Genomic DNA, 25,635 nt, shown 5'->3' on the forward strand with positions numbered 1-25,635 from the left:
CCTAGAGTAAAATAAGACCTTGTCTGGGGACTATACACCCCATGTGGCCTAGTAGAGGCAACCACCCAAAACCTAGCCCCCACCAAGGGAAATCTCCCATAAAAGATAATTCCTATGGAAGACAAGAAATACGAAACTTATGAGAATGTCAAGTTTTGTAAAAATAGCCTGAATAATTGATACCCCCCCAATCCAATAATACTATCTTAAAGGTACTTGAAAATAAATGTATATTAACCTGAAGATGGTGTCCTGGGCAGTGAGAGGAGCTATGGAGCTGCTAACAAACATTGAACATCAGCTGGTCTATTGCATTTGTCAGAAAAATTCCCTAGACCACTTGAGTGAGCTGAGAGGACACTGTACAATTTGGCCATGTGGGAAAGTGCACTGTACCTTTTGACAAAGAGATTGGCTTTCACAGAAGTATGGATTGGATTCAATTTTCTTCAGAAGAAGAGCTTCACAATATACTACTACAGGAAAATCATGCTACTGATGGAGTAAAGCTCATGTTCAAGCTCAAAAACCCAAATATTTATAAGGGGATCAAGCATCTGATGAAGAGAAAGATTTTTGAGATCATCACTGCCTATTAACCAAGGTAAATAAAACTTAAATAAATAAATATGTATTTAATTAACTGTGTTTAATTAAATAGTTAACAGAGATATTAATTGTTGTATTTTTCTGCACTTCCTTATGTGACTCTTCCCCTGTCAATAAGAAGCATTCTTTTTACCTTAAAAACAATGAGGATGCATAGTAGGACAAGAGCAACCTGTGCTTTGAGGAAGCTTTTGCTTCTAAAAGCAATTATTGAGAATAAAGAGAGAATCTGAGAGGAACAGAGCATAAGCTCTAGAAAGAGAACAGAGGAAATGCTGCTTTGCCCATGGCTGACTACTGCGGAGATCAGGTGAGAATCACCTGTATCAACATGGAATGACTAAAAGAACATATTGAATAGAAAAAAGGGATGATACAGAGTATTTGTTCAGTATAAAATTTAAGCAGATTTTTAAAAACACACTAAATAAAAGTATTTTACAAATGGGCTAGAAGGATACATAACTCACAATGTAGTTTACCTGTGTGGAGGGCAAGACTGGGGATGAGGGAGTAGCAAACTGTGATCGTTTATTTCTTGAAAACGGCTACCTAAAAAAAACAGATGGGAAGCAATATGACCGAATGTTAAAAGTTTTAATTCTGGATGATAGGAATAAAAGGTGTTTGTTGTTTTATCCTTTAAGTTTTTCTGTATTTTAAGCAGTTCTAGAATGTAAATAAAAGTAAAATACAAATATCCAGCCAAGGTTCTCAAGATAGATCTTTTAGTTTCTTTTTATAAAGTTAAGTCCATTTTAAACAATCAGCCTTGACATTATTAAAAGGTATTCCTTGAAAAAATAAAGTTTTGTTAGAGGTTTTAAACATTGGGAAACTCTGGTTGTGGTTTCAGATTTCATACTTCAGATGCAACAGGATGAAACCATTGTCAAAGAGAACACAAAGTTTGACTCTTGTTCCAACACAACACCTTGTACACACCCATTCATTCCTCCCTGGCCCCTCATTCTTTGCAAGTCCTGTTAGTGTTTTCCATGGAGGAAGCAAGATATCTTACTTCAAGGCATACTCATTTTCCCTGTACTTTTTTCTCTCTGAGGAAAACAAAACATTCTATAGGCGGAGCTTGTGAACAACAGCCTCTTTAAATACCAGAGCCTCCACCCTTACCTGACAACTTCAGCGCCAGCATCCTGCCCAGAAAAGACACAATTAGCCAAAATGATCCCTGGAGGTTTAACTGAAGCCAAACCTGCCACTCCAGAAATCCAGGAGATTGCTAACACGGTGAGTGAACGCAGCCCAAGGAAAGGTTTGATCCTAAATCTTGGTTCCTAGGTTGGCCCTGGGTTAAATATGTTGGTGAACAGGAAAACCGGAACGTGGGGAAATGAGTGGTTTTGTTTGGACTTCCTTCCAACTGAAAATTTTTTCAGATAAAATCTCTGATAATCCTGAGAGTGGTCTTGAGCAAGTCACATCCCTTCTCTGAGCCTCAGGTTTCCCATTTTAAAAGAAGAATTTTTATGGGATCATCTCTAAAGCTCTTACAATGTATGATTCTAAGATTACTAATTCAGCTTCTGATGAAATTTGTCTTTTCTCACTGAGTGTAGCCAACATGTAATTAAAGTCTAGGCTGTTAACTATTGATGAACTAGACTTTAAATGCACTTTTAATGAGTTAAATGTAGAATAAATCATAAAAATGATCCACTTACAAACTTCCTACAAACTTGTCTCAATGGACAATGTTTTCGTATTTGGGAGATTACACTAATAACTAATAGAGAAGTGACATAGTCTATGGTGATTTCAAAATTGATTATGGTGAAAATAGAACTCAATGTGTTTAGCAGGTTAACATTTTTCTAAGTGTTGTCTGATTTGTTATCACCTATCAAATAAAAATTGATTGTATTACATTTTTATGAAAATAAAAAATATATAAATTACTATTTTAGATTTATAAATTGTTGCCCTATTTCCTTCCGTCATTCCTTCCTGCCCTTTCATTCTATGACACTGGCAAAGACTAGCTTCACGTGTAAGTGGAAGAGACAGGATTCTCTATGTTAGAGCACAGAGAAGGTCTCTTTTGCCTGGAATTCTATCACTCATTCTGCGGGGATAAGTATTTTCCTTTCAAGTGTTCTTTTAAAACAGTAAATACCTTCTCACTTGTCCTTTCTTGAAGAAGACAATATTAAGTCACTAATGCCTTCACTGGAATCCCTATATTGTCAGTGTTCTTAAACTTGAATGGGCACACGGATCACCTGGAAGTCTTGTTAAAAGATCAGATTCTGACTCAGTAGGTCTAGGATAGGCCTGGGGTTCTGCATTTCTAATCAGCTCTGGTGATGCCCAGACTGTGGTCCATGACCTCACTTGCCTGCAGGACTAGAGATACAGGGTATTCTGAGAAGTTGACAGGAGATAGGCTTTCTAAAATCAGAGGGCAGCAAAAGACTCAATTTCATCTGTGAAGTGAAAATAACACCTCTTGCCTTGCCACTCCAAGCTGTAAGGACTAAGAGCACATGCATAAAAAAGACTTGGAGGGAATTCCCTGGTGGTCCAGTGGTTAAGACTCCATGCTTCTAATCCAGGGATCATGGGTTCAATCCCTTGTCAGAGAACTAAGATCCTGCATGCTGCGAAGCACAGCCAAAAAAAAGAAATGACTTGGAAGTGAACGTGCATAAGTGAGGCATCACAATTGTTTACTTTTGATTTTTGCTTGAGATTATTCCTGACCTGGGAAAATTCCTGAGACTCTCCAGGGACCAGAGCTCTAAGGGGGCTGGGAATAACAGATATTTGAAATATAGAAGATAGAAGGTGCAGAAAATTGTAATGATTTTTATAAAGCCTATCTTGGTTTGCAAGTATAATTTTTTTAAGTAACAACTTATAAGAAGGCCTTGCATTATTAATAATATCTATCAGTAAGCCACACCTTAAATGTATAAATTAAGTTGAAAGTGTGTTTCTTCCGGCTCACCTTGGGCTTCAACTCTGTCAGAGAGGTAGAATAAGAGTTAATTATTGAGTAGCTACATCAGCCCAGAAAGATGCTTTGCAGTTTTGATAGCCTTGTCCTTCATTTAGCCTTTCATTTGAATTTTATAATCCCTGGGGGAAAGAGGGAAGACATCACATCAGTTTTTCAGATGATGAAACTGAGATTCAAAGAGGTTAATAACCATCTAATCAAGAAGTTCGCCTATCTCCAGATTTATGGCAGCAACATGATGAAGCTTGTGGAGTGAGGAGAATATACTGGAAGGAAACAATGTTGCAAACTTGCCTTCTCTGTGCAAGCAGCCAGCCTTCCTTTAAATCAATATGAAAAATGAATATCAATGAATCATTTCTTGAATACCTCTTAGGTGTCCAGCATTGTGTTAAATGTTATAGAAGATCCATAAGGACTATAAGATATAGCCCCTGCCCTCAGGAAGTTTACAACCCATTTAGGGAAGTCAAGATATCTAGAGCATAATATAAAACATTTTCCAGTTAAGTGCTTTTTCATAATCATAGGTTTGGAACCAGGAAAAATATAGAGATTACTGGTCAAACATTCTTACTTTCAGGTGAATAATTCCTGTGTGGCAGCTCTGTTCCTCCAGTACTAATCTCACAATTATCACTTGTATTCCCTTAGTCACAGGAGACAGCCTCAGGTGACAATTCCCAGTTTAAGGGCTGGAATATTGAGGAATAGTCAGCACAGAAAACATTTTAGAGTTTAGGAAGCACTTTCACTTCAATTATATCATTCATTCCCCCACAAAAAAACCCCAAGAGGCAGATATTACTCCAACCAGTTTTTTGGTGAGGAAATTTAACCAACACCTTCTCCAAATTATAGAATTATTTACGTTCCTGGGCAGGGCCAGGGAAATGGATATGTGTAGGTAATTACATTCTTAATGTGATTTGATAGGGTCCCAGGGAAGACCTCCACTTACCTGTCATTTACCTTGAAGTCTTATTCCTTTGCTGTTTTACTGTGTTTCTAGTTTTAAAATTCACCTATTAAAATGCAGATATACTTGGAGGAGATGAAGTTTATCAGCCTTCCCTGTTTTTATCAGAGAGCTTCTCAGTGGAATTCGAGCTGAAGGAAGGACCCGGTAGGGAGGAAAAGAAGGGGGGAGGTCATCACACATAAGGGGGAGAGCATCAGAGAAAAGTGATGACCACAGGTCCAGGGAATTTGACATCAGAATGAAAGAGAGAGCTTGGATCAGAAAGAGAAGAAAACCAAACAAAGGGCTTGGGGTGGAGAAGTGTTGAACATGTTTGAAGGCAGAAGGAAGGACTTTCTCTATTCTGAAGATAAGAGAGACTGGATGGTAATAGGTGGTATCAGGTATTAAAGGCTGTTAACGGTACTTGGGTCCAGAGTGTGTTAGTTGCTTAGTCGTGTCTGACTCTTTGCAATCCCATAGACTGTAGCCCCACCAGGCTCCTCTGTCCATGGGATTCTCCAGGCAAGAACACTGGAGTGGGTTTCCATTTCCTTCTCCAAAGGAACTATAGAAAGAAAGAAAGTGAAGTCATTCAGTCGTGTCCGACTCTTTGTGACCCCACAGACTGTAGCCTACCAGGCTCCCCCATCCATGGAATTTTCCAGGCAAGAGTACTGAAGTGGGTTGCCGTTTCCTTCTCCAGAGTACAGAGGGAAAAAGCCCCTCCTTCAATATTCTCTCTACTTCTCTTCTATCTTCTTTCCTATCTGGGGAAACAAGCTATTATGAGGGAAAACAACCCTGGTTTCTTCATTCAGAAAACTTTGATTTGGGAATTTCCTGGTGGTCCAGTGGTTAGGACTCAGCATTCCCACTGCTGAGGGCCTGAGTTCAATCTCTGGTCAGGTAACTAAGATCCCACAAGTCACATTGTGTGGCCAAAATTAAAATTAAAAAAAAAGAGAAAATCAATTATGTACACAGTACTGAGTAAATTGCAATAGGAAGAGAAGGGACATAAACATGGTCCTACCCTCAGGGAAATTTGTAAAATAAGTTGAAGAAAAGGGATACACACAAGGAAACAAAGACTCAAGCATGGCCCCATCCCTGAATATGTGTATTTAATATGTGTAATTAATTATTTAAGATGTAAATTATTGATATGTGTGATTATTTATTATGTAAACACTTAATATATGTAATTAAGGACCAAATGAAGGGCCCACTGGCAAGAGCCTCTGGATCATTTTGGCTGATCCATTATCTTATGTCATATGTGAAAAATCATTGGTTGAGAATTCTGAGTATGTTTATATACAGAAAAGAAATGTTATAGCAATAATTTTTATTTTTAGAAATAAGAGCTATTATTACACACACACAGATGCATACACACAAAACATACACATGAGCATACACATCTCTAAGTCAAACCTGGCTGCTGAATACCATTCCTGGCATACACACAGACCATAACTTTTGTCTGCCAGGACACCACACAAAACCTACAACAAAAACAACACACAAACACCCCATCTGCACACCATTATGGACACACCCGGGAGCTTAGCATGCTGTGGCTCTTACTCACCCACAAATGTGTGTTCTCCTCTCTGACCACAGCCTTCTCATCAAGCAGCTCTTCCATCGCCCCCACGTACAGAGAAGCTGCGGTTCAGCCACACCAGAGTCCTTCAGGCACTTAACCTCCCTTCTGCATCAGAGCATGCCTCAGCCCACTCGATCATTCACCCAGCTGGATCCCATCATGGGTGGTTTCCTACGCTCCTCCACCCTGATTTCCATGACCCCGTGAGCTCTGGCATTCCAGTCCTCAATCAGAGGTCACTCCCACTGCCACCACTTCCTCCTCAGATTCTACTCCAGCTTCAGAGAACTTTGCTCAAGGAAGATGTAGAATCACAGAAAACTCACCCTTTACAAATCTATGAATTCATACCAGTGAATAATGGCTACAGGGCCCTGGGGTGGCCGGATAGCCTTCCAGTCACATCCTGTGGGTTCTTTTCTAGAAGCCCTACAGAGGTGGAACTGGACCTCTCGCCTCAGGTTCTCAGTCCTTCCAATCCCCATGGCCTGACCAGATGGCATTTCAGTTCTTTCTCTTAGAAGATTGCAGACATCTGGTGTGAAAACCCTCTGATTTACTTTTCCTTGCTGACTGCATGCCTCTCTCTGGTCTAGGACTTTGTCCTCCTTTCTTAAGGCAGGTGCCATTATTTCTTGTATGCTGGTTGCCTTGCCCCATACTTCTCTGGCCCTCAAAACATAGGTGACAAATGTCCACAAGCCACCTCTCACCAACCCCACTGTACTTTCATGCTGCTACACAAACTCTTTGTTACTCTCTAAAACGTTGCAAAAATGGCCTATCCATGCTGCCACCATAATCCTTCTATTCATTTTTCCTAAATTATGCATAGCCCAAGTGTGTTTCTGCAGGATGATTACAGGTTGGGGAAGGTAGGAGAAATGCCTGTATCTTTGGTGCAGCAAGGCTGAACTCCTCATATCCCAGAGAATTAACTACTCACCAAGATTCATCCTCTGCAGCAACAAGAAAAGCTTGAACAGCTCTGGGGTGACTGCACTTTATCAGCTGCTCCTCCCTGATAGCGTCCTTCCCCTGGTTTGGACCCCAACCTATACCGTTCCCTTCAGCACCTCAACCACCACCATGCATGCAGATTGAAGAAAGTAAGGGGCAACTATGCACAGCTTAATGTTTGTCTATTTACCACCACACTGGACCACCATTCCCCACTGGTCTTCACCCTCCTAGCACCCATCCTGGGGGGATCTTTCACCACCAACCTACCTTCTTAAGGTTTCATGATCAACTCCTTTCTACTCTTCCCCTTTCCTCCTCCTCACCTGAAATCTCATCATCCAGGTTCATAGCATCCAACAATAGAGCAATACAAATCTGTTTTGCTGGAAAGAAGGAGCAGGGCTACAGGCTGTAAGTACGGTGAACCTGCAGTCAGGGTGCACAGTCTGGCAGGTGTCCATGCACTTATGAAAATGAACAAGGACATTTGAAATCAACTCTCCAATGGAAAATTCTGGACTTGTGGGCTGCATAGATATTATGGAAAAACCCAAATTATAGATTTGGATGTGTTTCTGGGACAATAAGAAATAAAAATATCTGATACAGGGTTCAAAAAAAGATAAACCAGATACTCACTATTCAAGGTATTTAAAGCTTTAAGTATAATTAATAATTTTTCATCCTTTAACTGTCATGTTCTCTCACAGCCTCAGGTTCCTCACCTGCAAAGTAAAGCTTAAATAGATAATTCAGGGTTTATTGTCAAGATTAACCCTTCCCAACTCAGCTCCTAACATGACAGGTACCCAGTATTGGCTCCAAAGGGTGAGGATGGGGGAAGCAATAAGACACTGAACTTGTATATCTAGGGTGAAACAGATCACCAGCCCAGGTTGGATGCATGAGACAAGTGCTTGGGCCTGGTGCACTGGGAAGACCCAGAGGGATGGGGTGGAGAGGGAGGTGGGAGGGGGGACCGGGATGGGGAATACATGTAAATCCATGGCTAATTCATTTCAATGTATGACAAAAACCACTGCAATGTTGTAAAGTAATTAGCCTCCAACTAATAAAAATAAATGGAAAAAAAAATAAATAAACTACAACACCAAAAGACAAAAAAAAAAAAAAGACACTGAACTCTTCCCTAGCTCATTCTCTCTGCACACTTCGCCACTTTTCTCTTCTCTTTCTTGTGCCCTGTCTCTTCCCATTTCTCTTTTTTTCTTCACTATTTGTCTTCTTCCTTTCTCTGCTTTGCAACCTCACTTTCCATCCCCAAAAATCAATCACATTTTTCCCATCTATTCTGGAGATTTCCCATCTATACAGTAGAAATGGCTGGTGGTCCATGAAGTGTCTGCCCTTCAAAAATGGTCTGAGAGATCAAAGAATTTGCAAATGTCTACGTGTTTTTTTGGCTGTGCCATGCAGCTTGCAGGCTCTCATTGCCCAATCAGGGATTGAACCAAGGCCCTGGCCATGAGAACACCAAGTCCTAACAACTGTACTGCCAGGGAACTCCCCAAATGTCTAGGTCTTTGAAAATGGTTGTGGTACCCAAACTGAGGCATCAATAGAAAAGGATTCAAACCATTTGCCCACTGAAGAGAAGGACCAGATGGCCTTGGGAGAGCCCTAGATGCACTGGAGGCCTGATTAAAGCCATATATGCACATAAAAAGTTATGGGCAGGGAGGCAACTTCCCAATAAACACAGTGTATCAAACACACACACTTGTTTCCTTTCCTTCTAAGTGATAAGAAAAGGTTAGAGGGGAAAGTCACACCCACAAATATGAAGACAATGAGAGACAGGCAAACACCTCAGAGATATCAACATTATTTTGTGGATTTTTTTTCAACAAAACTTTGAAAGATGGAAAACACAAACAATGTAAAATTATTTGAGTCATTTAGACAGAGCCTAAGCCACATAGGGGAATGTCTGAGTCAGAAGCAAGCAGATTCATGGTGCAGAACTCCAAAATGGCTCAAGCACTGGCAACATCAGAAACCTAGGAAGACAAGAGTGAGCCATGCAGCTAAAACCAGGAGAACTGATGGAAGATTGAGAAGCAGTTACACTGTGCCTAGGTCCTTCCCTCTCACTATTCTCTACCCTAAAAGACAAGCTATTTCCAGTCCTCCACACAGACAGAAGATTAGAACTCTACTCTTAGCAGAAACTGAGTCAGAGAAACCATAGCAGGCACTAGTGTATCATGCCCAGCTGAGAGCAGGATTTCAGTATAGGGAGACCCCGTACTGAAAACTGATGGACTTAGTAAAAATTTACATATTCCATTTGAGATTCTCCAGCTGCCTTTTCATGCTTGGTTCAGGAATGCTGGCATCTAAGCTTGTATCCCCCTCTGGTAGACAGAAGAATGGCCTTCAAAGATGGCCACATTCTAGTCCCTGAAACCTTCCATGGCAAAGGGACTTGCAGATGTGATTAAATTAAGGACCTTGAGATATGCTATACTATTTTTGCAAATTTGAGTCTGAAATTTTTTTTTAAGATCTTTTTTTAATGTGGACAATTTTTGTTGAAGTCATTATTTATTGAGTTTGTTAACAACATTGTTTCTGTTTTACGTTTTGGTTTTTTGATCACAACGTATGTGGATTCTTAGTTCCCCAACCGAGGATCAAACCTGTGTCCCCTTCACTGGAAGGCAAAGTCTTTAACTACTGGACCACCAGGAAAGTCCCTGAAATTATTTCAAAATAAAAAAAACTTTGTAATTAAGTAGGAATTACTGGTCTTCCACTTTTATTAATCAAAGATGTATTTAACTATTTGCAAACACATATTTAACAAATTTGTAAATCACGTACATGGAGTTCAATATAGCTTTGGTAATTTGTTTCCATTTGTTGACAAAAAATTGATCAGCTCATTTAAGAAAGAAATGGAAATTTTATTCGAGCTGAATTTGAGGATTATAACCCAGGAAGAGCATCTCAGAAAGTTCATCTAATGTTCCACCCATTAGAAGTCAAGGCACAGTTATATAAGTTTTTGAGACCAAGGGCTGTACATCAAATGATGTTTAGTTGACAGTTTATTTAATCCAGATCTAAGCAGCAATATGGTATGTCATGTGACACCTTACAAGATCAAGGAGGAATATTATCTTTGAAGGAGTTGTCTTGTTGATGCTAAGAGAACGTTGCTCTTTATGGTTGAGCAGGTATTCCTGCTAATGGGGGTGGTTTGGTCGATGCATACTGCGGATACACAATGCACAGTGTGGGCCAGGAAAGGGGAGGCCAATGGGCAGCGAATTTTTTTTTGTTGTTTAAACTTCTCTTGTCTTGATGTAAAAACATGACTTCTATTTCATACTCTTCTTTTCTTAAGGTTAAACCGCAGCTTGAAGAAAAAACAAATGAGACATATGAAGAATTTACAGCTATAGAATATAAAACTCAAGTGGTTGCTGGAATAAATTACTACATTAAGGTTAGAATTCAACATTCACTTCAGCACTAAAAGATATTGTATCTTTCATTTTATGTGATGTTCCTGTCATCCTTACTTTATCATTTGTTCCTTCTCCTCATCCTAAATCAGGACACCTACCTAGCATGATACTTCCCAAGTGTTAACTCTCAAACTTGGCACATGATGGTATATTTATATCATCTTTTTCTTGTGATATTAGAAGGCTTTCTTCTACTGATTCTTAACTTAATTTCCAGAAGATCTAAAGAAAAAGATTCGGAATTCAGAGTGTGTTTAGCTCATAACCATGGCTTCTTCATGTGGGATCTTCGGGATGTGGGGCTGGACCAGATGCTATCTTGAAGCTCTTTCTGTCTCAAAGCTTTGTGATTCTATGTGCCTGAATTGAATGAACCTAAGGAATGATTTGAATCAGTAATTGAGAAAATAATTTAAACCACTTTCACCCTTTAAATAAGCATTTTGATTAATGTAATTTAAATACATGTGGACTTCCTAATAGTCCAGAGACTAAGACTCCATGCTCCCAATGCAGGGGGCGCAGATTCGAGCCCTGGTCAGGGAACTAGATCCCATCTGCCACAACTAACAGTTTGTGAGCCACAACTAAAAAACCTGCATGTCACAATGAAAATAGAAGATCCTGCCTACTGCAACTAAGACCCAGGGCAGCCAAATAAATAAATAAATATTTTAGAATTTTCATTGTCTAAACCAAAAACAAAAGTGGAAATTCTTATCATAGTTTTCTAGGTCCCAGATTCATGTCCAAACTACCATTTCAGTCTTCATACAAATGATTTCCCAGGAAGATCCTTTTATTTTAGAAGAAAAACTAGATTCTCCATCCCTGGGCCCTGCTCAGTTTTACCTCTGGGCATTTATAAAGCAAGTTCTGGTATAGATATGGGAACAACACATCCCAAATTTTCTAGGGCAATTCTGATTTTCTTCTTCTTCAAATGATGTGACAACGTATCCCAATTTGGGAGTCAGAAAATAGAATCACAGAAAAGGCTGTGACCTGTTTTCTTGATCTGTGCATCCTAGAAAATAAAATGTAACTCTGGATTTCATTTGTGTACGGGACCTATGCCTCTTGCCATGTCTTTAACCTGTCCTTTCTCTTATAAAAATAAAGTGGTAGGTTTATGTAAGTGTTAGTCACTCAGTTTTGTCTGACTATTTGCAACCCCATGGACTGTAGCATGCCAGGCTCCTCTGTCCATGGAACCAAGGGTCTAAAAATGGTGGTCCAGGAATGCTATTCCAAAAGAGGTTATTGCAGCGACGTCTTTATAGGTTTGTAGATTTTTCATTTGATACGGATCCACACAAATAAATCAATCTCCATTTTCTTTTTCAACTTCCAGATACAAACAGGTGATAATCGTTATATTCACATTAAAGTATTCAAAAGCCTTCCTCAACAAAATCAGTCTTTGAAACTTACTGGCTACCAAGTTGACAAAACCAAGGATGATGAACTGGCTGGCTTTTAGCAGCGTGTTCCTAAGGTGGTCGATTCTTTCCTCTGGCACCTGATTAATGACTCCTGCTAATAATAAATGTAGCTATCAATAAAAAAGCATTCCTTTTCCAATAAATTAATCTCTTCAACTAGTTCTCGTCTATTTTATATAATAATAATTACCGTTTCTTTCTCAAAATCAATTTATATCTTGAGATATAAGAAATTCCATAAAAACTGATATCAACTGGAAATCTTAGAAAAATTACTGAGGCCTAATGCAACTGTTCATGGGATTCTCAAGGTAAGAATACTGAAGTGGCTTGCCGTTCCCTTCTCCGGATGAGGAAAAAGATGGAAACAGTGACAGATTTTATTTTTTCTTGGCCTCCAAAATCACTACAGATGGTGACTACAGTCATGAAATTAAAAGATGCTTGCTCCTTAAAGAAAAGCTATGACAGACCTAAAAGTTGGACACAACTCAGCGACTGAACAACAGCAACAAACATGTGTCTACATGTTTTAGTGTATATAAAATGTTTTTATTTCTCTTGGGTATATACCTATGAGTAAAATTACTGGTTCAAGACAATTCTGTGTTCAAAGAGTTACATTCAAAGAACTTATGAACTGCTTTCCAAAGCAGCTGCCTTATTTTACTCTCCCAAAAGCAGTGTGTGAGAGTTTGGACTTTTCCAACATCCTCATTAACATTTGTTTAGCTGACTTTTTGATTCTATTCTTCCTACTGGCTGTGAAATGATTTCTTATCATGGTTTTTACTTGCATTTCCACGATGACAAGCATCTTTTCTTGAGTTTATTATTCATTTGCATATCTTCCTTGGAGAAATGTCTATTCAGATCATTTGTCTATTTCTAAATTGGTCTATTTGTCTTTTTATTATTGAGTTTTATGAGTTTTGCATATTCTGGATATAAGGTACCTTACCAGATATATAATTTGCAAATATTTTCTCTCAATTTTCTTGTTGTCTTTGCACTCCTTTTTTTTTATAAGTAATATTTTTAAATTCTTATTTATTTATTATTTGACTGCACTGGGTCTTAGTTGAGGTAACCATCTCTGAGTTGCAGCATGCAAACCCTCATGCATGTGGGATTTAGTTCCCTGACCAGAGATCGAACCTGGGCCCCTTTCTTGGGACCATGGAGTCTTAGCCACTGGACCACCAGGGAAGTCCCATCTTTGCGTTTCTTGATAGTGTTCTTTAAAGCACAAAAGATTTTAATTTTAATGAAATTCAAATTATCCATTTTTTCTTTTATTGTTTTTGCATTTGGTGTCAAATCTAAGGAGCCTTTGTCAAACTCAAGTTCATGATGATTTTCTCCTGTTTTCCTCTGAAAGTTGTATTGTTTTAGCTTTTAATTTGAGTCTTTGATCCTTTTGAGTTAATTTTATAAGTATTAGTAATATGATGTAAGGATTCCATTTCATTCTTTTACATATGGTTATCTAATTTTTGCAGCATGACATGTTGAAAAGATTATTCTTTCCCACATTAGTCTTTGTGTCCTGGTTGAAAACTAGCTGATTACAGTCCCATGAGTTCATCTCTGGACCTTAATTCTGTTTCACTAATTTACATGTATATCTCATGCCAGTACCATACTTTCTCAATTATTGTTGCTTTGTAGTAAGTTTTGAAATCAACAAGTGGTGAGTTTTCCAACTTTTTCAAGAATGTTTTTGTTCTCCTGGATCCTTTGAACTTCCATATGAATTTTAGAATCAGCTTATACATTTCTGCAAAAAAGTCAGCTAGGATTCTGATAGGAATTGTGTAGAATCTGTAGATCAATTTGGGGAGTAGTGCAATCTTAACAATGTTAAACCTACCAATACACAAATAAGGATGCTTCTCCAATTACTTACACCTTCTTTAACTTCTTTTGAGAATGTTTTATAGTTTTCAGAGTATATGTTTTACACTTCTTTTTGTTAAATTTATTCTATGGATGCTATTGTAAATAGAATTGTTCTCTTAATTTCATTTTTGTTTTTAGTTGTACATGTATAAAAAATACAATTGATTTTTATGTATTGGTCTTGAATTCTTCAAACTTGTGAACTTGTTTGTTGGTAGATTCCTTAGGATTTTCATATACTTCAAGATCACGTCATCTGCAAAGAAAGATTGTTTTACTTCTTCCTTTCCAAATTGGATACCTTTTATTTTAATTAAGTACTTAATTGTACTTGTTAGAATCTCCAAAGTTGAGTAGGAGTGGTGAGAATGGATATCCCTGTCTTATTCGACCTTTAGGGGAAAACATCCAGTCTATCACCATTAAGTATAATGTTATCTAAGGGGTTTTTGTAGACACACTTTATCAAGTTGAGGATATTCTCTAATATGTTGTGTTTTTTATGATGAAAGGACATCAGATTTTGTCAAATGCTTTTTTTCTTGCATCTAGAGATGACAATGTGGTTTTGTCTTTTTATTCTATTGATAAAGTATGTTACATTAATTAATTTAAGAATGTTAAGTCAACTTTGCATTCTGAAATGAATTTCATGTGGTCCTAGCGTACAATTCTTTCTTACACGCTACATTTGGTTTGCCAGTATTTTGTTTAGGACTTCTGCATCCGTATTCTTAAAAGATACTCGTCTGTAGTTTTCTTCTGATGTCTTTGGTTTTGGTATCTAGATGATACTGGTCTCATAGAATGAGTTGGAAAGTGTTCCTCTCTTATTTTTTGGAAGAATTTGTGTGAAATTAATATCAATTCTTCTTTAAATGATTGGTAGAATTCAGCAGTGAAGTCGTCTAGGCCTGGTGTTTTCTCTGTGGTAAGTTTTTGATTATTAATAGAATCTCTCTACTTGTTATAGATCTATTTAGACTGACTATTTCTTCCTGAGTTTTAGTAGTATGTCTTTCTAGAAATTTTTCTATTTCATGTATATATTCTACTTTATTGACATACAGTTGTTCATAGTAATCCTTCCTTGGTGTTATCTAATGGATTTTGGACTGAATTGTTTCAGAAAGAGAGGGGACAAGTGAGAGAGATGTGAAGCAAGAAAGGAGAAAAAGGAAGAGGGGGAAAAAGAAGAGGATATTTGTTATAAAGATGCCCTGAATAATGTCTCCCACTGTGTTCTGCACTCCGCTCACTATTCAGCTAGTGCCACTTGCTAATCCCCCACCCCCAAATAATAATATAGTATATATTAAGTGTTTATTATATGCCAGGTAGAGGTCTAAAGACTTTCCACATATAATTCATTTAATTCTTATAACAACCTCATAAGGTAACTTATTATTTTCTCCCCTTTACAGAGACTGAGCAGAGAGGTTAGGTTACTTGCCCACAGCCTCATGGCTAGTTAGTAAAGTAAGGATAAAATCCCAGGCTGTTTGCCTCCAGGACCAATACTCTTAATCCCTACACTTCACTAAGAAAGGCTTAGAATTCATTTGCTCAGCTCTGCTGACCCTGAAGGAGGTACGTGAGAACTTGAAATACAGCGATTTTTTTGGTAACCACTGACAACTCTAAATGCTTCTTGATAAGGAAACTGTCCTATTCATCTGCCTTCAGCTCTTAGCACATAGAGATTTAGTTCAATAAATGAACTAAAAGAGCTCCACCGGCTGGCTAGTATTAATGCCATAGGGCTCTTAGGTAACAGGGTTTACCACAGATGATTCCACTGGCCTAATAATAAGAATCATTTTCTGAACAGTGAAAACAAGGACACAAATATCTATAGCTATATACACAGAAGAGCTGATCAAAGATATTTGAAACTCCATAATCAGATTGATGAGATTTATTTTTACTTTATCCTGATCTTGGTATAGAAAGCCTATACCACCGGTTTAAGAATTGGCCTAGGGGCTTCCCTGGTGATCCAGAGGTTAAGAATCCTCCTTGCAATGCAGGAGACACTAGACCGATCCCTCCTCTAGGAAGATCCCACATGCCTTGGAACAATTAGGCCCATGCACCACAACTACTGGGCCCTCAGGCCACAACTACTGAAGCCTGTGTGCCTAGAGCCTGTGCTCTGCAACAAGATAGCCATTGCAACAGGAAGCCCAAGCACTGCAACTAGAGAGGAGCCCCTGCTCGCCACCAGTAGAGAAAAGCCTGCACGGCAATGAAGACCCAGTGCAGCCAAAAATAAAACTAAGCTAATAAATAAATAAAAATCTTAAACAATAAGAATTAGTCTAATGAAGGACAGACAGAATCTATGCAAAGACAATTACTGCACTTCACTGTCAGAAATTAAAAACTGGAGTAAATGGATAAGTATACCATGTTGCTGATTAGGTAGACTTTACGTTAAAGAGAACATCATAATAAATAGGAATAATTAGGAAAGAAGATCAAGTAATACGTGCAGTGATTCTCAATCTTGCCTACATATTAGAACCACTTAATTTATAATGAAAAAAAAAATCTAGGTTGGAGTCCCACTGCAGACCAATTACATAAGAATCTCTGGAAAACAGTCGAAGTGATTCTAATGTTAGCTAGGGTTGAATACGTCTATGATATAAAGGAAAAGAGAAAATGGTTTAACTGAAGTACCTGCCTTAATAGAATTGAAAATAGGAAGTATGACCCAGGGAACTCCATGGCAGTCCAGTGGTTAACACTGTGCTTTCATTGCCAAAGACTCAAGTTCCACCCCTGGTTGGGGAATTAAGATCCCACACGTCTTGCAGTGTGGGGGGGAAAAAGTGTGACCCAAATCTGTCTAAGCCAGGTAAAATAAAAATAGTATGAAAATAATTTTTTATTCACTAAATGTTAAAAAATACATTTTGAGGAAAGAGGGGTGGGATGAATTGGGAAACTGGGATTCACATGTATACACTATTGATACTATATATAAAATAGATAGAGTTTATTCCCTTTTACTGGTGGATAGTCCAGAAGCAGGAGCCCCTCAGGCAGCCTGCTTGGGCTTAGCCATACGTTAGCCACCTCGTGGGGACTGGCTGGGCTGAGGCAGTGAGCGGTTGTGTGCAGCCCAAGGCCCAGCGCCCACCACTGTCACAACGGGCTGCTCATTCCTAAGCCAGGGAGAGAGAGGTGCAGCCAGAGCAGCCGCCAGCCCAGAGAGCAGATTTCTAGATTTCAGGGAGAAACATCAGCAACCTCTGATATGCAGATGACACCACCCTTATGGCAGAAAGAGAAGAGGGAATAAAGAGCCTCTTATATGAAGGTGAAAGGGGAGAGTGAAAAAGCTGACTTAACACTGAACATTCAAAAAAGTAAGATCATGGCATCCAGTCACATCACTTCATATCAAATAAATGGGGAAACAATGACAGACTTTATCTTCTTGGGCTCCAAAATCACTGTGGACAGTGACTGCAACCATGAAACTGAAAGATGCTTGCTCCTCGGAAAAAAGCTATGATGAACCTAAACAGCATATTAAAAAGCAGAGACACCACTTCGCAGACAAAGGTCTGTATAGTCAAAGCTATGGTTTTTCCAGTAGTCACGTACAGATGTGAGAATTGCACCATAAAGAAGGCTGAGCCCGGAAGAATTGATGCTTTTGAACTGTGGTGTTGGAGAAGACTCTTGAGAGTCTCTTGGACTGCAAGGAGATCAAACCAGTCTATCCTAAAGAAATTAGTATTGAATATTCATTGGAAGGACTGATGTTGAAGCTGAAGTTCCAATACTTAGGCTACCTGATGCGAAGAACTGACTCATTAGAAAAGCACCTGATGCTGGGAAAGACTGAAGGCAGGAAGAGAAGGGGACGACAAAGGATGAGATGTTGGAAGGCATCACCGACTCAATGGGCATGAGTTTGAGCAAACTCTGGGAGATAGTGAGGACAGGAAAGCCTGGCATGCTGCAGTCCATGGGGTCACAAAGAGTTGGACATGACTTATAACATGTTATAACTTATAACAACAAATAAAATAGAGAACTAATGAGAACATACTACATAGCACAGGGAACTCTACTCAATGATCTGTGGTGATCTAAATTGGAAGGAAATCCAAAAAAGAGGGGATATGTGTATATGTATAGCTGATTCACTTTGCTGTACCGCAGAAACACAACATTGTAAAACTCCAATGAAAATTAATATAAAAGAAAGGAAAATAAATTTCTCCATGTTTAAATGTATCATAATAATTTGCAAATTGGTTTAAAAGTATTCAATTGGAATAGTTTAAAATCAGTTTTAACATAGATGATTTTGTGAAATGGGAGTGGCTTATGTAAAGGTTAAGGAGGTGGTACTTGAGCAAGTAGATTTATTCCTCCAAAATTGTTCGGATTCCCAGAGTAACAAAAAGGAAAATAGATCTAAAACTGGATAAACTGTTGATGGAAAGGGTGTTCAAAAGTTGGTTGGCCGTTTAATTAAAGGCCTTATCCAAATAAAGGATCAGGTTTTTCCCCCAAAAGACATGTCTTCTCTTAGCAATACCATGGCAAGCAAAGGAAAAAAATTACATTTCTGAAACATTTGCCCCACCAAATTTGAAGTGGAATCTGGGTGAAAGAATTTGTTCTTTATGGTGAGAATTATTTTCCCTAACCCCAAAGAAAGAGACTGAGAGAATGCTCACTTGCCTTCAAAGGTGAAGGCCTCAACCCCAGCTATCTGTCAGGCACTTCCAGAATTCTCTGCCATAGACATGGATAAGTGATGTATTGGGTCAACTGAAGATTCAGAGGACATGAGGCTGCCCAGGGTTGTAGGCAATGCCTACCCTGTTTTTTCTTGGGAAACAGGATTGCTTTACTTTCTTAAGGGAGTGAATTGATTGATTTCTGACATGTTTCTCATTTAAAAGCCCAGACTCAACCTGGATGCTAATCTGAGTCTTTCCTTGCTGGAACTGAAGTTCAGACACCATGGGGAGTTTCTCCCAAGAGGCTACCTAGCACATCCATGGTGCTCTCAACAACAATATGAGAAAGTATTGATTGGATGAAGAAAAAATATCCTAATGTCAATGGGCTATTTAAACAAGGTAGTGCTTGGCCACTGACTGACTGGAAATGTTCTTGATAGACTCCTTTGGTTCAAAAGAACTTTTTTATATCATGTGGGGATTTATCATAAAGATGCATCTGCCGAGAAATCTAGAAAATGCCAATCAACCAGGTCTCATGGAGAAGAGGGACCTAAACCAGAAGAGGGACCTCACAGCCAGAACCAGGACCCAAGGCAGCTCTAAGGAACTGAGAAGCTGTGATGGTGGGTTTTTACTCTTGGGGCCGATCACTCATGGGTCTCAGCTATTCCCCACATTCTCTGCTTCTCTGTTTCTTTACACCTTTCTGCCAGCTCCAACTGACATTCTCTCTTCTATTTTGTATATTTTTCTCGGCTTCATGGTATGCATCCTCATAGGCGTGCATGCTCAGTCATGTTCGACTCTTTGCAACCCTGTGACTGTAGCCCACCAGGCTCCTCTGTCCATGGGAATCTCCAGGCAAGAATACTGGAGTGGGTTGCCATTTCCTCCTCCAGAGGATCTTCCTGACCCAGGGATCAAACCTGTGTCTCCTGCGTCTCCTGCATTGGCAGGCAGGTTCTTTACCACTGAGCCACTTGGGGCCCCTGCTTTTTCAGAACAGTGGGCTTTCCTGGCCCCTGCTGCACCTCATCGCCACTGTCCTTCAAGCGTTACCTCCCACTGCTAAGTACATCATTCTCTCAGTGTTTCTCAGTTCAGAGCCTTGAAGAATTTGATTGTCCTGATCAACTTTGTTCTAGGACTTGTCACAGGACACTGGCTAGCTTAAGGTTTGTTGGTTCTTAGGTCAATCACTCAGCCCTGATCCAATCACCATGGTATAAAGTGGGCTACCAAGGAGTGCTCTTTAAGTGGGAGCTATGAGCCAGAGTTGTCCCTAGAAAGGGCTCTGGTATGGTATCTGATCAACATGACAAGTATATGGATGAGGAGATGGATGGATGGACAGGCAGACAGGAACATTTTGTCCTCAGAAAGGTAAAGAACAATTGATTAGGGAAAGAGAGAAACTTAATGTGGGTTGAACAACTGAGCAAAGAGAGAACTGTATTTGCATGACGGAATATTTCAATGAGGTCTGACTTCAACCCAGGGATGCCCTCAACTTGTCACTGTACTCACAAGCTGGGAGCTAGCTGAGGTCAAACCTCTTATTAACATTTTGATTTTCCTCCCCAACATAATGCTGTGGGTAAACTAGGCTTTTTCTAGAAATGCTGTCGCTATTAGGAGAGATCACTTTAGACCTTTTTGGGGTTTTTGCTCTTCAGTGTTTATACTCAACTAAATAAGTTTTTTTTTAAAAAGAAACAATCAAGGCTTATCTAGAAGGCTAAATGCACACAGAAATCATGAGTAACCAAAATGATCTCTAATGTATTTGATCAGATCACCCATCTCTAGGCAGAATGTTCATTTTTCTTAATTTGAAATGAGACCACAACTTTGACTAATCTCCCAGTTTACAAATTATTCCTGGATGGTCTTATGTAGGTAGTGTGGCATGGAAGCAGAGTCCACTGCAGTAGCACTAGGTATATTATCGCTCTGTTTCCCAAACTAGTATGTTTGGAGCATAGCTTGAAAGAGACTGACTTGTTAGAAAACTTTTTTTTTTTTTTTTACCATGCTGCACCATCACATGTGGGATGTAGTTCCCTGACCAGGGATGGAAACCACATCCCCTGTGGTGGAAGCTCAGAATCTCAACCACACCAAGGAATTCCAGAAAACTTCCTTTTTACTATACGTATTTGATACATTTCATTCTCTAATTCACTTTTCAAAGATCAACAGCATTATAATATTCTCTTAGATAAACAGTCATTTGCAATCTCCATTTCTGATTTCTTGCTTTTCGGTGGGGAGGGAGTGGAACTTTATCACCTCTTAGCACACTGTATAATTGTTTTCTATTGTTTGTCTCCCCTTACTACATGAAGCTCTTTGTTGCTGTTCAGTCACTCAGTTATGTCTGACTCTTTGTGACCCCATGAATTGCAGCATACCAGGCTTCCCTGTCCTTCACGATCTCCTGGAGCTTGCTCAAACTCATGTCCGTTGTCTTGGAGATGCCATCCAACCATCTCGTCCTCTGTCATCCTCTTCTCCTCCTGCCTTCAATATTTCCCAGCATCAGGATCTTTTCTGATGCTCTTCGCATCAGGCAGTCAAAGTATTGGGGCTTCAGTTTCATCATCAGTCCTCCCAATGAATATTCAGGACTGATTTCCTTTAGGATTGACTGGTTTGATCTCCTTGCAGTCCAAGGGACTCTCAAGTCTTCTCCAACACCACAGTTCAAAACATCAGTTCTTTGGCTCCCAGCTGTCTTTATGGTCCAACTCTTACATCCATGCATGACTACTGGAAAAACCATAGCTTTGACTAGACAGACCTTTGTCAGCAAAGTAATGTCTCTGCTTTTTAATATACTGTCTAGGCTTGCCATAGCTTTTCTTCCAAGGAGAAAGAACTTTTTAATTTCATGACTACAGTCATCTGCAGTGATTTTGGAGACCAAGAAAATAGTCTGTCACTGGTTCTTTGAGAAAGAAAGCTCTTTGAGCGCAAAACCCTTTTTTAATATGTTTTGTTCACTGATTAGTAGTGAAACTGATTAGTAGTGAAACTGATTAGCACTATTAGCATTGGCTAATAGTGCCTAGAATTTGAATGTGGAAGGCACTCAAATACTTGTTAAAAGAATTTGCAAATGGGTTATCATGGTATTTCCTTTATGGTTATCTTCCATTTTGCAGTGAAAGGGCCTAACTCTTCTCTGAACTTTTGTACCTTGTTTTTTCTCTCTTTCTGGCTAAATCTTACCTATCCTTCAGGGTCTTCCTTGGTGGCTCGGACAGTAAAGAATCTGCCTGAAGTGCAGGAGACCCAGGTTTAACCCCTGGGTCAGGAAGATCCCCTGGAGAAGGGAATGGCTGCCCACTCCAGTATTTTGGCCTGGAGAATTCCATGCAGAGAGGATCCTGGAGGGCTATAAGTCCATGGGATCACAAAGACTCAGACACAACTGAGTGACTAATACTTACCTATCCTTCAAGCAACAAAATCAATACATTGTTGTAAGGCAGCAATTACATGCAAGACACTGTTTGAGCACACAAATCAACTTTCAAAAGCAATGCACCACCTGTTTCTTAAAAACTGGAGGCTTTAAATGCCATTCATCACAAACTAAACACACTAATATTCATTTACACTAAAAGTCATCCATACCATAATTACATTTTCATAATATTGGAATGATTCAAGCATCCTGCTAAAATTGGATTAGCTAGACAGTACTTTAGAGCAGACGTGAAATGCTGGAAAGGCTGTTATGAATCTTTTCCAATGATTCTGGTTCTGAACTCCCTGTTGGACAACTTTGTTGAGTCTTATTTTTATTCTTGCATGAATCCATTTAATTCACTCTTACATCTAATAATTATTAAACATCAGCTGTCATGTGGGTTCTTCAGTAGCTCAAACAGTAAAGAATCTGCCTGCTATGCAGGAGATCCAAGTTCAATCCCTGGGTCAGGAAGATCCCCTGGAGAAGGGAATGGCAACCCACTCCAGTAGTCTTGCCTGGAGAATTCCAGGGACAGAGTCTGGAGGGTTCCAGTCCATGGGGTTGCAAAGAGTCAGACACAACTGAGTGACTTTTACTTTTTTCACTTTTTCTGTCATGTACCATTCAATAACAGGCAAGTCCTAGAGAAAATCTTTTTCATTGCTGGCACAAGGCAATTTTTTTCTTGTTGAAAGACTATAATATAATCTTCACAAAAGTAGGTCTCGTTAAAAAAAAAAAAGTAGGTCTTGTTTATCAATATTCTCAACAACAACAGTATCTGATCCATGGTAAATGCTCAAAATGCTCTAGTGCACAACCTGACAGTCAACATACTGAACACACAAGCCTATCCACAACCCTTCTGGGAGCATTGATCTAACTGTGCCAGAGCCAGGAGGCTTGCGTTTAAACTGTGGTAGGCAGGCTTCTAGAATGGCTCTCCAAGATGCCCCACTCTAATTCTTCAGACTGTGAATATGAGACACTACATCTGTGATGTTACATTACCCAGAAAAAGGGATTTGCAGATATAATTAAAGTTGTAATCAGTTGACTTAAAGTTAAAACAAAGGAAAATTATTATGGCAAAACTAATACACACCCTTTAAAAGCAGTTTGTTTGGCTTGTAGCAGAAAAGGAAGTCAGATCCCAAGAATGAGGGTTCAATGTACCATTGCTAGCTTGAAAAGGGAGGAGACCATAGCCTCCTCAAGAAATGTGGGTGGCTTTTAGAAGCTCAGAGTGGCTGATGAGAACCAGCAAGATATCAGGAACTTCAGTCTTAGAACTGAAAGGATCTGAATTCTACCAACTGAATGAGCCTGGATGTAGGTTCTTCGCCTGGAGACTCCAGAGAAGAGCCCAGTCACAAATTGATTGCAGCCTGTGAGACCCCAGGCAGGGAACTCAGTCAAGCTTTCCTAGCCTTCTGACCTACAGAACTATAAGATAACACAGAAGTGACTTTAAGCTGTTAAATTTGTTAAACAGCAACAGAAAATGAATACAATCATTGAAGGAGTCTTTTGGGCCTAGAAAAGAGAACAACAGTCTCAAAGGCCCCTTGCTGAATCATCTAACTTCGGAGAAAACAAAGCATAACTTTAGTTCCATCCTGATGCTCCAGGCCAGTTGCATCTATCTGGGACTTATCACCCCCTGTCCGGAAACCTACCACCCCCTACACCTGCCCAGAAGGCTTATCACCCCCTGCCCAACTACAAGTGTCATCTCAACAAAAGAATACTCAAAATATCCCACCTGATTGACGTTTCCCTTATCGCTTCCACAAACCTCCCTATAAGTATGAAGCCTCCCTGATCCCTTTTGGTGCTCAGCCTGGTCGTTAGGCCAACTGTCGCCCCTCCTTGCCTGAATAAAGGTAACCTACTTCTGCTGAGGTCATCTTTCCTTTTCTGACTCGCCGGAACTGTGCCTTACAATCATCCTGTACTAGAAGTCCATCATGTAAGCCGTCTTCTACTTTTCCATTTTCTGAATTTGTTTTCCTTTTCACTGTCCACAGAAACATTATCCAGGAAAATACTTCCACCCAACAATAGTTTTTGCATATAAAAATAAGGTACTAAGAGAGTTTCCTTGGATACTATCCAGGCCATATTACTGCCCTTTAACTTACGAGCAATAAACTTAGAGATAAATAAGAGATAAAACCATCAATGACCAAAAAGGTCTACACTGATGTCAATAAATTTATAAAATTCAAAAAGGTACAATATAAATCAAATTACGTATTGAAATTGTATTCAAATACTCTTACAAGAACTTACTGTCTCAACTGGGAAAACAATCAAATAAATATGTACACTGAGTCAGAAAATTATTTTAATAGTTACAAAACATTTTTTTTTACAGAATCAGTATAAAATAGCAGTTGATTTCTCCATAATTATCAGAATTATTTATATGTGAGGTCTTGGCTAAGTGGGGCTGAAATCAACAAAAGGTCTTGGACTGTTGGCTCAGAAATCTTCCTGGGAAGCCCACCATGTTGATGTCTGTCATGCTTGACTCTTTATGAGATGACTCAGTCCATCTTAAAAAAAAAAAGTATCTTTTTATTCATTCTTTGGAGGCTTGAAGTGAACTCGGCAGCGTTCATTAAACACCTAAGACATGTGAACAGAAACAAAGGTCACTGAGTCATCCTGTATAAATTAGACCTGAAATTTCGGTTGAATATAACCTTCTCTGGGGTTTCCCTAATAGTTCAGATGGTAAAGAATCTGCCTGCAATGCAGCAGACCCCAGTTCAATTCCTGGGTGGGGAAGATCCACTGAAGAAGGGATAGGCTACCCACTCCAATATTCTTGGGCTTCTCTTGTGGCTCACCTGATAAAGAATCCACCTGTAATGCAGGAGACCTGGGTTCGATCCCTGGGTTGGGAAGATCCCCTGAAGAAGAGAAAGGCTACCCACTCCAGTATTCGGGCCTGGAGAAGTCCATGGACTGTATAGTTGGTGGGGTCACAAAGAGTCAGACACGACTGAGTGACTTTCACTTCACTTCATAATCTTCTTTGCCCCAAGTCAACAGGTTTAGGAAACAGAGGTGTTTCCTCACCAATTCAAACTGACTTACTAGGCACTAAGAGCACAGTGCCTAGTCTAGAAAAGACCCTGATGCTGGGAAAGATTGAAGGCGGAAGAAGAGAATGACAGCATGAGATGGTTGGATGGCATCACTGACTTGATGGACATGAGTTTGAGTAAACTCTGGGAGTTGGTGATGGACAGGGAAGCCTGGCGTGCTGCAGTCCATGGGGTTGCAAAGAGTTGGATACGACTGAGAGACTGAACTGAACTGAAGAGCACAGAATGCCTTGATATTCATTTATAATATAATTTTCATTATTTTAATAAAATTTAAATTATTCAAGGACAAAAATCATCACAAGTTAGCTTACTTAGTAACTCACAGCAAGGTCCCGTTTG

General features: G+C 39.4%; 2 protein-coding genes across 5 annotated transcripts in view; one reads left to right on the forward strand and one right to left on the reverse strand.

The window, feature by feature from the left end:
* Window positions 1-1,721: 1,721 nt before the first annotated feature.
* CSTA (cystatin A) lies at window positions 1,722-12,232 on the forward strand. The gene is made up of 3 exons (XM_020908133.2): window positions 1,722-1,860; window positions 10,505-10,606; window positions 11,983-12,232. Exons 1-3 carry the CDS (start codon window positions 1,795-1,797, stop codon window positions 12,109-12,111), a joined length of 297 nt encoding a protein of 98 aa, XP_020763792.1. The 5' UTR covers window positions 1,722-1,794; the 3' UTR covers window positions 12,112-12,232.
* MIX23 (mitochondrial matrix import factor 23) overlaps window positions 10,213-25,635 on the reverse strand; it is a 48,829-nt gene continuing 33,406 nt past the window's right edge. For 2 of the 4 annotated variants that reach the window (XM_020908128.2, XM_020908131.2), the window contains exon 5: window positions 24,503-24,808. In XM_020908128.2, the coding sequence (XP_020763787.1) occupies window positions 24,758-24,808 (51 nt within the window). In that variant the 3' untranslated portion in view covers window positions 24,503-24,757. Of the gene's footprint in view, window positions 10,517-24,502; window positions 24,809-25,635 lie in introns of those variants that run through there. The other 2 variants (XM_020908129.2, XM_020908130.2) reach the window with 2 other exon arrangements.

Source organism: Odocoileus virginianus, chromosome 4 (assembly GCF_023699985.2).
Source record: "Odocoileus virginianus isolate 20LAN1187 ecotype Illinois chromosome 4, Ovbor_1.2, whole genome shotgun sequence".
In the NCBI taxonomy this organism is placed as follows: domain Eukaryota; kingdom Metazoa; phylum Chordata; class Mammalia; order Artiodactyla; family Cervidae; genus Odocoileus; species Odocoileus virginianus.